The sequence below is a fragment of the Aricia agestis genome, chromosome 20 (genome assembly GCF_905147365.1).
Source record: "Aricia agestis chromosome 20, ilAriAges1.1, whole genome shotgun sequence".
NCBI classification, from domain to species: domain Eukaryota; kingdom Metazoa; phylum Arthropoda; class Insecta; order Lepidoptera; family Lycaenidae; genus Aricia; species Aricia agestis.
This window is the reverse complement of record NC_056425.1, coordinates 2,548,494-2,561,845: the sequence shown is the minus strand read 5'-3', so window position 1 is coordinate 2,561,845 and position 13,352 is coordinate 2,548,494. Positions and strand designations below refer to the sequence as shown.

General features: G+C 37.3%; 2 protein-coding genes across 2 annotated transcripts in view; one reads left to right on the top strand and one right to left on the bottom strand.

Annotated features, from left to right (window-relative positions):
* The window catches only part of LOC121737326 (hemicentin-2-like), a 358,492-nt gene that overhangs the window by 208,669 nt on the left and 136,471 nt on the right, over positions 1 to 13,352 (bottom strand). The gene's annotated exons all lie outside the window — the stretch shown is intronic.
* LOC121737325 (synaptic vesicle glycoprotein 2C-like) overlaps positions 1 to 13,352 on the top strand; it is a 71,355-nt gene that overhangs the window by 9,808 nt on the left and 48,195 nt on the right. The window contains exon 2 of the mRNA XM_042128965.1: positions 12,923 to 13,150. Within this exon, the coding sequence (XP_041984899.1) occupies positions 12,923 to 13,150 (228 nt within the window). The remainder of the gene's footprint in view (positions 1 to 12,922; positions 13,151 to 13,352) is intronic.

Here is a 13,352-nt window from a genome sequence, read left to right as displayed (position 1 = left end):
CTCAAAGTATCTCTGTACCAAATTTCAGCCCAATCGGTTCAGCCGTTTAGGCGTGAAGTCAGACAGACAGACACACTTTCGCATTTATAATATTAAGTAAGTATGGATGTCTACTGTCGTTATGCTAGCCCTGCTGGCACGAGTAACTAGGTATGTTTTTGGCAAGTGGAAGACAATTTTTAGTGTATTTATACATCATGAATATTCAAATTTAACCTTTTGCGATAAGGGAGGACTATATAAACATGAAGAAGAATTTAAATTTCCAATTATTTAAATGAATAGGGTAGAGACACTAATTACACTTTGACAAACTTTTAGAATTAATTTGCAACAAAATATAGGTAATATTATAGAAAATAAAAAATGTACTTCAATAAAATATTTGTATTAAGTCAGTAATTTAAGATAATTTAGAGATTAAAAATAATCGGCCAAGTGCGAGTCGGACTCGTGCACGAAGGGTTATAGAGCAAAATTAGGCCAAGAATTGTGTTTCTTGTTGTATGGCAGCCCCCCTCAATTTTTTATTTTATTTTAATATTATTATGAAATATTAAATCACACATAATATAACTAAGGATTTTGTAAAAATTATGGGTAGTGTTGCCATTATTGATATAGAGCAAAAAAGGACAAAAAATACGTTTGTTGTATGGGAGCCTCCTTAAATATTTAATTTATTTTGTTTTTAGTACTTTTTGTTTATTATACACAATTTGTGAAAATTTCAATCCTCTAGCTATTACCGTTCTTGAGTTACAGCGTAGTGACAGACAGACGGACAGACGGACAGACAACGAAGTCTTAGTAAGAGGGTCCCGTTTTTACCCTTTGGGTACGGAACCCTAAAAAAAGACTATGGATACTCTGGGGTGTCGACTGCCGACAGAACTGAAAAAGAAAGAGCAGGGCAGGCCGTACTATATTAAATTTTCGCCTCGTAGTAGAAAAAGAGGGGGACTCACTTCCAAGTTCTTTTGTGATGCTCAATCAAAATCAAAATATTTATTTCTAAATAGGTTAACAAAGTTAACACTTTTAGAACGTCGCGTCTACATGAGGACCACCGGTTCGGGAACTAAGCCGGCTAACAATAATGTTTTATTCTTGTTATTTATGATTGGCCGTTTATAAAAAATAATAAAACTTGTTTAACAGTAATTTAAAAAATGTAATAATTTTTAACGTTAGTTAATTTAACGTTAGTTGCATTTTTGGAAAGGGTTTTTTAACCCTTTCCAACGTTAAATTAACGTTAGTTAATTTAACGTTGGAAAGGGTTAAAAAACCCTTTCCAAAAATGCAATAATAATATATTATTATTATACCATAGCTGCTAGACATTAAATGATGTTTAAATTTGAATTTAATGAAGAGTTTGAGAGATATAAAATACTGTATAATATAATAGCTCCCACACCGGTTTCGGTGACGGTGGCCGGTTTCATTGATACCAGGCCAGCTACGCAGGAGTAATTATTATTTTATAGTGCCCAAGTGTGTGCGCAGTACACAAGAGCACTCTCTATCCTTTACTCTCATAACCCAGAGGGACGGAAGGCCGACACGACTGGCGAGTGATCAGGCGCAGGACCGACTTTTTACATGCTCACATGGATCATCTTACTTGTCAAACAATCAGGTTTTTTTTGATCAGCCTGTATTGTCCTAACCAAACACGGAAATAATATGTTTCCAACGCGGGAATCGAACCCACGACCTCCGAGTCTCGACTCGGATGAGCATGTAAAAAGTCGGTCCTGCGCCTGATCACTCGCCAGTCGTGTCGGCCTTCCGTCCCTCTGGGTTATGAGAGTAAAGGAATAGAGAGTGCTCTTGTGTACTGCGCACACACTTGAGCCGCGCTTTGTACCACTAGACCACGGAGGCGTTACAATCTATACATATTATTAAAAAAAAAGTCGCTCTTTTCCCCTCATGTCCCTTTGTTCCCTTTAATCTTTAAAACTACCCAACGGATTTTGATGATTCTTTCAGTGTTAGATAGCCCATTTATCGAATAAGGCTATAGGCTATATTTTACGCTAAGACTAATAGGAGCGAAGAAATAGAGGAAAATGTGGAAAAAACGGGGAAAATTATTTGAAAGGGCTAACTTGAACGCGCTAATAATATCAGGAACTACTGGTCCGATTTGAAAAATTCTTTCAGTGTTAGATAGCCCATTTATTGAGGAAGGCTATAGGCTATATTTTATCATGCTAAGACTAATTATAGGAGAATGTTGAAAAACGGAAGAAATTATTTGAAAGGGCTTATCTCGCGAACTACTCTAGCAATTTTTATGTTATTTGGCACAGATAAGAAGTAGACCACGTGAAGGATCATAGGCTATCGATTTTAATAATTTTTTCAGTGGCTATATATTTTACCCCGTGCGACGCCGGGGCGGGTCGCTAGTGCATAATATATGAGGCTTATGTCAAAAATCAAAATCTTTATTTAGTTACAGTTTAGCACCTTATTAATATTCGTATCTTGAGTGTGGCAGTTGAAGTCAGATAAAAAAAATGTGCAGGTTTAATTGTTCACAAATTAATTTAAATGTGTGCACCTAATAATTCCAAAGCAGGTTTTAATGTAGTATAATTTAAATATAATCGCGATAAACAAATCATTATTTTCAATGAATTCAGTAGTCACTTGTCGGTGGATTGCAGTGTACATCCGCTGTGTAGCACATTTTCCAGAATTTGCCAAAAATAATGTTTTAAATATCAACAATAAAAACTAAAAAGGATTAGGTATATCACGGAATCCATATTATATGCAACTCCGACTTAACGTGTGCCGTTCTTCATTTGTGACTTTTGAAAAATATGAACGTTATAGTGAAATATTTCTGAATTTGAAAAAAAAATATAAGTGATCTCTGGATGTTATACTAAACTGTTTCTTCAAAACAACAAAATTTCAGTTTTGCAAATGCACCAGTGAAAGATGTGTCAAATAATACGTAAGTAAACAAGTTTAAATTTTGTTATGTTATTGGCGGTATTCTCTGGATGTACTGAACCAATTTAAAAAATAATAGAAAGCCTTATATCTGTGATCATAGGCTATAAAAATTAAATAATTTAATAAATTATTAATAAATAATTTAATAATTATAAATTAAATAATTTTATTATTTCAAAATTTTATAGCCTGTAATTTTTAGAGCGCCCAGAAACGTACATTCTTCCGGGATGAAAGATTCCTTTGTCCTTTCCCGAGACTCAAAGTATCTCCATACCAAATTTCAGCAAAATCAGTTCAGCCGATTACGTCTTAAAAGGTAACAAACATACAGAGAATATTGACGTCTCCCACGTCAATAAGCCATGCTTCGACACGAATGGGCCGGCTCGACCGGAGAAATACCACGGGCTCACAGAAAACCGGCGTGAAACAGCGTTCGCGCTGTGTTTCGCCGAGTGAGTGAGTTTACCGGAGGCCCAATCCCCGACAATTGCCCTTCCCTACCATCTCCTATTTCCTTCCCTACCCTCCCCTACTCCCTTCCCTCCCCTATTACCATATTCCGTCTTAAAAGGCCGGCAACGCACATGCAGCTCTTCTGATGCTGCGAGTGTCCATGGGCGACGGAAGTTGCTTTCCATCAGGTGACCCGTTTGCTCCCTTATTTTATATATAAAAAAAAAGACCGACAGACAGACAGACACACTTTCGGATTTATGTATGGACATAATAATATTATATTATATAATTATTAAGCTCTAGACCTGATCGAAAACTCGTAAGACGGCAGAAGAGAAGTACGAGATAAAGTAATATCCACCTTTCTTTATACCACGTGGCTGGAATAAATGTCTGCTTTTTTTATGCCGACACTCAAGAAGTGCAAAAATTTGTTTATGTATTAGTTGAAATTCTTACCCCTGCTGTTTCTTTACACTTATGTTGGCACTCCGTAAATGTGATTATTTATTTCTTTCTCTACTATTTCACGAAATCAAAATGCAATTTAAATGTCAGCTGCAACTGTAGACAAACGTAACATAGTAGCAAGTTTCTATGCAGATAACTAGAACTTCTCTATTATATTACTGCGCATTCAAAGCGGGACTTACAGAAATACTTTAGACGTGCTTTAGACGTATAATCACAATTTGTGTCAAGCGGCGCGAAGGGCTCTTGACATTTCAGAGTACAGAAATTCGGGATGTAATTTTTAATACCGTAAATAAAAGTTCGCGATAATTTTCCCTCGAGTTTTTGCCATGTTCTATACTTAAGCTTGCTCGTGGAAATTATTAAATCAAGTTTCATTCGGAAACCATACTAACCCAGCGAGAAGTTTATCGTTTCTTAAGAGGATACACCAAGGGCTAGAGAAATGAAAAAAAGTAATTGTAATATCTATTGCTGTCTCCTTCACCTCCACTCTCCCCCCGCAGAGCGCGATGGAGACAACTGCAGAAAATCAACGATTCGTTGTCCCCTGATTCCTTCTCCAAAACTTAACCGATTTAAGTACTTTTTAGGGTTCCGTACCTCAAAAGGAAAAAACGGAACCCTTATAGGATCACTTTGTTGTCCGTCTGTCCGTCCGTCCGTCTGTCAAGACCCTTTTTCTCAGGAACGCGTGGAGGTATGAAGCTGAAATTTATATCAATTACTCAGGTTTACTGTCCCTTGAAGCTGTGAAAAAATCAAACTTCTAAGCCAACGCAATCAAAAGATACAGCCGTTTATGCCGCAAATTTTCGACACTTGCAAGGGAATCAAAACCTACAGGGTGCTTCCCGTGAACTCAGAATCTTGAAATTTGGTACGAAGCAACGTCTTATAGCATAGATAAAGGAAAAATTACGAAAACCATAAATTTTTAGTTACATCACATAATATATATTTTTTAAATAATTTTAAACTTACTACCCATTTCCTCATAAACGCGTAGAGGTATTAAATTGAAATTCATACCAAATACTCAGGTCTATAATACCTTTAAGCTGTAACAAAATCAAACTTCTATGTCAACGCAATCAAAAGAAACAGCAATTTAAGCTGCATATTTTGAAACTCGCAAGTACTCGCAAGGGAATCAAAACCTAAAGGGTACTTCCAGTCGACCTAGAATCTTGAAATTTGGCATGAAGCAACGTTTTATAGCACACATAAAAGAAAAATTCCGAAAACCTTAAATTTTTAGTTACATTACAAAATATATATTTTTTAATAAATATAAACTTATTACTTTTTTCCTCATGAACGCGTAGAGCTATCAAGTTGAAATTCATATCAAATTACCATAGTTATGACTCGATTGTCGTAATGAACGAACTTTGTAAACCTTGCAGGTTTGTACGGAACCCTCGGTGCGCGAGTCCGACTCGCACTTGGCCGGTTTTTTTTTCATTCAAAAATTAAAGCAAGGCTTGAGCTGTGTTCCTATGTTTTTTTTTGTATAATCCAAAGCCAAATTTTCTGTATGTTCAGCGGAAAATCTGGCCATTTTTTTGGGTTTTTGAACGTTCATATCTTTTTTAGTCCCTAGTAGATATCAGGTGGGATGTTTTAGGCCTAGCAGAGGTTAGAAGGAACGGAGAGGCTATGGAAGAAAGGGAAAATGTTATATTTTACTACTATGGAACTCAAGGAAAATATGGTGTAGGTTTTATGGTCGCTAAAAAGTGGAAGGACAATATAGTAGAATTTGTTGGTTATTCAGAAAGAGTAGCAGTTTATTATCCAGGCCTATGCACCAACATCTACACACCCAGATGAAGAAATCGAAGACTTTTATGATGTCTTAAATCAAGCTTGAGCTGAAAACCCAGGTACATGGAAGTTAGTTGTTGGTGACTTTAATGCAAAGATTGGCCAAAAGCTGCAGTCAGATAATGAGGACACGATGGGTCCTTATGGTATAGGCACCAGGAACGAAAGAGGGACTCATCTTATCCAATTTGCGTTCGGCCAAAACATGAAAGTCATGAACAGCTACTTCCTTAAGAAGCCGCAAAGACGCTGGACCTGGATGTCACCCGATAATCACACAAAGAAATAGATTATGTACTGTCTTCACATAGGCATATAATTACTGATGTCAGTACCCTAAATAGATTTAAATTCAGCTCCGATCACGGACCCCTGAGGGCTAAGCTCAAGTTTAACTTTAAGCTTCAACGCTCAATCCTATTTCGTAACCAAGTTAAGAGACATAATAAGGATACACTTATTGCAAATAAAGATCAATTTAACCTCCATCTTCAAAATTCTTTTAGCCAATTTAACATGGAAATAAATGACACTGAAACTATTTATAAAAATATTAAAGATAGCATCGACATCGCAAATAAAAAAATCAAAGCTACGAAAACTAGTCGCAGAAAACTTACTCAAGAAACGTTAAATCTAATAGATAAAAGATCGAAACTAGTAAAAGGAAAACGTAAAATAAGACAGGACTTAAGAAAATTAATAGTAAAAAAAGCTCTTGAAGAAAATAGTTCACTTAGGGTAGCGAAAAACGGAGTAACTAAAACCAAGTTCTGGATTACTGATTTAAAAAACCAGTATGGTATTAAACAAAGAAGTAGAGACAAAGTTCTAAAAATTGGTACACAATTTTATCATAATTTGTACAGCGATGAAACAAAAACAATAGAAAATATTAATTACGTCTGCACTGACACAATACCTACAATTACAGAACAAGAAATACACAAAGCCATACTTACTTTAAAATATAATAAAAGCCCCGGGGAAGACGGCATCACTTCGGAGGCACTGAAAATTGGCGAGCAAACCATCCTACAACACTTGCGCCAACTTTTTAACTGTATTATAAAAACCGGTATTTTACCAGAGAAATTCTGCGATTCCAACATTATACTACTGCATAAAAAAGGGGACAAGTCTGACATTTCCAACTATAGACCTATAAGTTTAATATCACACTTGTACAAATTTTTTATTAAAGTCATACAAAATCGCATTGATTACCAATTGGATCTCCACCAACCACCTGAACAAGCTGGATTTCGACCAGGCTTCTCAACAACCGATCATATCCACACCATGAACCAAGTCATAGAAAAGTCTAATGAATTTAATGTACCCTTATATTTAGCCTTTATCTGTCTATGAAATAACTAATGAAAGGGGACCTTCCACTTTGCCTAAAACGTAAACTCGTCGACGTGTGCATCCTACCTATCCTAACTTACGGTGCTCAGTCTTGGTCTTTGACCGACTTACAGAAGTCCCGGCTCGGAGTTTGTCAAAGAGCTATGGAGCGCAGCATTTTAGGTGTCAAAAGGATTGACCGTATTCGAAACACCGCTCTGCGCTCCAAGACAAGAATAATGGATGTGGGTAGAAAAGCTGCTGGTCTAAAGTGGAGCTGGGCAGGGCACATCACCCGCATGCACCCGGACAGATGGGCGCGTCTAGTTACGGAGTGGCTACCGAAAGGTCGGCGAAACAGGGGCAGACCCAAGAAAAGGTGGCGCGACGAACTAGACGCTGTTGATAAAGAGTGGCCAAACACAGCAAAGGATAGAGACGTGTGGAAGGAAAGAGGGGAGGCCTTTGCCCAGCAGTGGGACACAAACGGCTAATTAGAATAGAATAGAATATCTTTTTTAATAATTAAATTATGAAAAAAAAAAAGTAAACATAGGGACATGCTAATAGTGGCCATAGATATTCAGGAAAAATATTATAACTCTACCTGCATTATCCAGGGAGGAAACAGGGGACAACGTTTGTATGGAAAAACGGCTCTAGTGTGTCCTCTTAAAGAAAAACTTTTAGCAAGCGCAAAGTTTTTCTTTTACAAAATATTTTGTTCCAACTGCATTTTTAATACAATTATCAGAATGACTCTTCTCAATTCATCAACAACTGAATAAGCTATTCATAATGGCACAACTAATATAACCTAATAGTCACAGCCCTCCCGACTTGAATACATTTGAATAATACGACCGTATCTTGAATGTAGGTAATACTAATCATAGTCAATTTATGCGAGTGTTACAGGCAGGAACACTGAACATTTGCGATAAGGACATCAATGAATTAAGGTAAAATATAATGCTGGTTTCGGTGAAGGCTAGTATTGTTGAAATGCCGAATGAGTAGGCTTTATATAGTGCTAATGTGCGTCACTACGGATATACGAAGACTGTGTGGGATATTGCGTGGCCACAAAGGAAGATCTTCTGACCAAGCGAGGTGGTATGCTCGGCCAGGTCGGAGCCCCGTGATTTATTTCAGCTGTCGTATACAGGTTGTTCGGATGAACACCGTTATCCTTAAAACCATCAAATGAGCCAGTCCAAATGAAACATTTTTCTTTGAGAACAATGCTGGGAACAAAAAAAATGCCGTTTTCATACCCATACAAATGCCCGGGTCGGGATTTTGTATGGGTATGACGACGGATTTTTTTTAGGTTTCCAGCATTGTTCTCATAGAAAAAGTTGTTCATTTTGACGGGCTCATTTGATGGTTTTAAGGATAACGGTGTTCACGCGAACAAACTGTATAATACACCGACGCACTTAGAAAACTTCGATAGTAGCGCGATGCAGAATGTTAGGCGAATTGTGGGTACCGCCACAACTGTATTTAAGTTATATTTTCTACTAAACTATTTAACTAGATGACGCCCGGAACTACGTTGCGCCAAAATTCGTTTATCATGCGGGAATCGTAAATTTTTCCGGGATAAAAGTATCCTATGTCCACTCACGGGACTCAAAGGATCTCCATACTAAATTTTATCAGAATCGGTTCAGCGGTTTGGTCGTGAAGAGGTAACAGACAGACAGACACACTTTCACATTTATAATAATATTAGTATGGAAGTATGGATTGAGCACGATTTGCAAGGCGAGACCAAGGTAATTGTTTGATGAATTCTCGTAAACATTTAAATTTTACATTACAATTATTTCAGTACTTTTTTCACATAAATTGGGTTCCATTAAATCTACACGCACAATTAAAGTACAGTAGAACGCGAACGTCAAAGTAACTAAGTTGCCTGTGAAACGAATATTAAAACTCAAATGTTCGAGAAATCAAAATGTACAAGTAAATAAATTACTGAATATTGATTCGATCTGATGAAATGGAAATAGGGTTGTCGACGTTTGAAATGCCGCATATAAAATGTATCTCAGGTATCATGACAAAAATCAAGAGTTACTCTATGAATGAACATAATAATAATATTATACGGCTGATTTTAGTGGTGTGCTGACCGTCGGCGCCAAAATCTAAACGTATAAAATATCAGCGCAGACAGCTACGCGTTCTTCAAAACGCGTTACGTAAATTTACGTAATTTATAATATACATTATACGTAAATAAATGTCAAATATACGTGGGAGAGCCATGCTTCGGCACGAATGGGCTGGCTCGACCGGAGAAATACCACGTTCTCACAGAAAACCGGCGTGAAACAGCGCTTGCGCTGTGTTTTGCCGAGTGAGTGAGTTTACCGGAGGCCCAATCCCCTACCCTATTCCCTTCCCTACCCTCCCCTATTCCCTTTCCTTCCCATCCCTACCCTCCCCAATTACCTTATTACCTCTTAAAAGGCCGGCAACGCACCTGCAGCTCTTCTGATGCTGCGAGTGTCCATGGGCGACGGAAGTTGCTTTCCATCAGGTGACCCGTTTGCTCGTTTGCCCTCTTATTTCATAAAAAAAACTCAACTAGCACTCAAATTGTATTTACCTAATTTTTAAGTGTTCGTATATACTTAACGCATTTTGAAGTACTATAATATACATGAATACGTAACGTTAATAACGTAAATCACGGACCGTCGTCAGCGCTAACGCGACGGTGCGCGTGAGGTCGGCGTACGTCTGTAATCAGTCTTAGCTGTTTAAATTGTTAAGTAAATTGAAATATTAATAATTACGTAAAAAACATAGGAAATTAAGTAATATTATGTACTATGTATATACTGTGGCAGTCCCCGAGTGCCACAAGTATTTTTTTTCAACTTTGTTTAACACAAGTTCTACCCCCTTACTAATATAAGCTTTGAATAGTTATACAGTGTTTTGTTCCTATCACACAAGTGACATTTTTAGTTGGATTGAAGAAGACAAAACACTGTATAACTATTCAAAGCTTATACAGCGTTTATTAGTAAGGGGGGTAGGCTTTAACTACTGGACAGCAAAAGTTATTTCCGAATGTGGCAACCCTATTGGAGACACAATGGAACGTAGATGAAAGAATACAGAATCAATTCGATTGAATCGAACACTTTTACATTTAATAACATTTTTGTCCATTTCTTTGGTAGTTCTGAAAACTTTTGGGCACTGTGGGAAAGTTGTTTAAGTACGGACCAAATCAAACAACATAATGTATATTTTGAACGTTAGAGTGCATAAAATATGACAGTCATCTATACTTACTCATATTCTAAATACGATAAGTGTTCGCCTATCTGTTTGTTACTCTCTCACGTTTAAACGTGCTGAGCAGATTTTGATGAAATGTCATCATCACCAACCCTTTGATTTCAGAAACCAAGGGCGATTTTTATAAGAGATATATGGATTAGTTGAAGAGAAGAAGGAGCTAATCATTACAGTAATTTGGTTGTTCTATTAAATTAAAGAAATTGATTTAGAGGCAGGCAGGTGAACCAGCTCATTATAATTTTATCGGATTGTGCTCAGATGACAGACAGAAAAATCTGCCATCTGCTTAAGCACAATAGGCATGACGAAAATTTTTTTTTCTTGTTGGCAAGCGAAGGACCATTCAAAAATAGGAATATCGGTGAAAAAATGACTTTGATAGCTTGAAAACTCTCCAAGATATCCATACGAAATGATACCTAACTGTGACGTCACGCTTAGGTAGTTTGTTCGATAGCTATGTTAAATATTGCGTTTATGAAAGTGGTTTCATAAGATTTTTTTTATAAATTGCATAACTTATCGAATGGTATACAAAAATTAAGGCATTTATAAAAAAAATCGACTTGACAATCCAACTTTAAAGGCTCATAACAAAAAAATACATAAGTTATGAAGCTGAAGTTTTGGAAATACTTATATTTTATCGCTATGTCTTCATTTTATTTTAAAAATCTGCTAATTTTTGACCTTGTCGTCATCCCTATTCTCTGACGTTGCTATCATTTTTTTTCAAACCGAAAAATAGAATCATCTGGCAGCATTATCAGAGTAGACAGAATGATAGAGTATGCCGACTTAGAACTGATGTTGAAATTTTTAAATTTGACGTATTATGACGAAAATCGTCACTAGGGTTGTTAACTTGTTACCTACAAATTTAAAACTATGACATATTCGCTGGACAAGTTCCTCTTTGATCGTATTGTTGTTTGTGTTTTGGCACATGCGATTAAAATTGTCAGAATCCAATTTTGAAATCTTTATTTTAAATATTTAAAAATAAATTATATCAGCCAGCGCGAGGCACATTCCGTTCATAATCCTAGTGAAACCCGACGAATTTGACAGATATTGAAACGTCCGTCTCTTTGCAGTCGAACTACTGGTCGTTATGTCTATTGTGGTATTATCAAAGAATATTGGAAGATATTTTCTTGATATACCCTTTGCAAACAAGATAAATCAGTCCATAGCTTCAGAGTAAAGGTCGGTGTAATTCGATCTCAATACTGTGTCCCGTCCTATCAGCCCAATTTCTGTGAGATAGGTACATAAACTTGCAAAGATGTATGATAATATGTATTGGGTATAGGCACAGAATAGTACAAGGAAGGTGTTCCAACTGTGGCTTATAAGAAGTTACTAATGGCGTTATGCAATATTTTATTGAAGGGTCTTAAATTTCACAATTTGATAAATAATATGAAATCTTGTGAATGAAAAGAAAGAAATATAACAAATGACGCCGAAATTCGTTAATTCGTTGCCTATGTCCTGTCTTGTTTTTTAAGGATAAATGTGAAGAAAAAAGAAGTGGAACAGCAAGAAATGGAAAGGGCGTAAGGGACAAAATGGTTTTGTCGCGTAATTTAAAAACCATAAGTATGTTTCTTATAAGCTATGGATGAATTAAAGTGTATGCTATCTATGTACAAATTTTGGAAGCTTAAATCACTCTCCTCTGTTGGCAAAATTAGAATCCCTTTTTTTACAGAGGTCTTTTTGATTGATTATTCTGTGTTATAAAAGTTGACCAATCATGTTATGCTATGGGTAATTCCAACACAAAGACATGATGAATACTGACAATGAACTTTAATTTCTTAGCTTTAGTCATTGCTGAGAAAAATCAAGGCGTCGCCTTAAGTACTTTGACATTTATAAGTACTTTGACATTTATATATGATGCATTCTATTGCCTGGGTGCAAGCTGACATGCGAGCTGGCCAAGTCAGTTACTGAGGTGCAACTACTTGCTCAGTATGACCGCATCATACGAGTTACATTCCCCTTCCCCCACAGACTCGACTTGGCGAATTCACTGGGGCAGTACCTGTCTACTTTGATGTTAGCAGCTTGCTTGGTGTAACCCAGGCGAGTCGATCTGCTCTCGTGCGGCGCAGTAGCTGCCTACTGTCACTTGAGCTGCTTTTACTGTGTAAAGGCAGCTGAAGTGACAGCCTTTTTTTTCCGGCAAGGAGCGCCGGGCTTACCCACTAAAACCACCTGTGGTTTGCTTTTAGCCGTATACGGAGGGATGTCCTGGATCTGCCTAATACAAGACTCCCTCCACGACCGACCGGTCCACCTCAAATGGACCGGACTTCCTCCAAAATAAGGGAACGCTTCGGCAAACTGAAGCGTTCCCCTCGGCGCCGGGACTAGCTAAGCCGGGCTGGTTCCCATCCTTGCCCGGAGCCCTGGATTAGCTGAAGTGACAACCTAACCAAACCTAACCTAGCCTAACCCATCCTTTATTGTTTTTCAGACAACGATGATGTCAAGAAGACGCCAACCGCAATGCAAGAGGTGGAACTGGCACTCAAGGAGTGTGGCTTCGGGAAGTTCCACCTTCAGCTCCTCTTCAGCGCCTTCATAGCCTTCGTGGCCGGGGTCATAGTGACCAACAGCACACCGTACATCTTGCCGGTCGCGGAGTGCGACCTCAACATGAACCTGGTACAAAAAGGACTGTTGAACGCTAGTCCGTATGTAGGTAAGTGTAGATTTTTATTTGTAAAGAATTTCGAATACGTCAAGAGATTTCAAGGGATAATATGCAGGGATAATATTATACATATGATAATATACGTATGATTTAACGAATTTTATTTTTAAAAATTAAATTAATTTATATTTATTAAAAAAATATTTTTCATTTCTCTAGCCCCTGGTGTATCCTCTTAAACGTGGCAAAA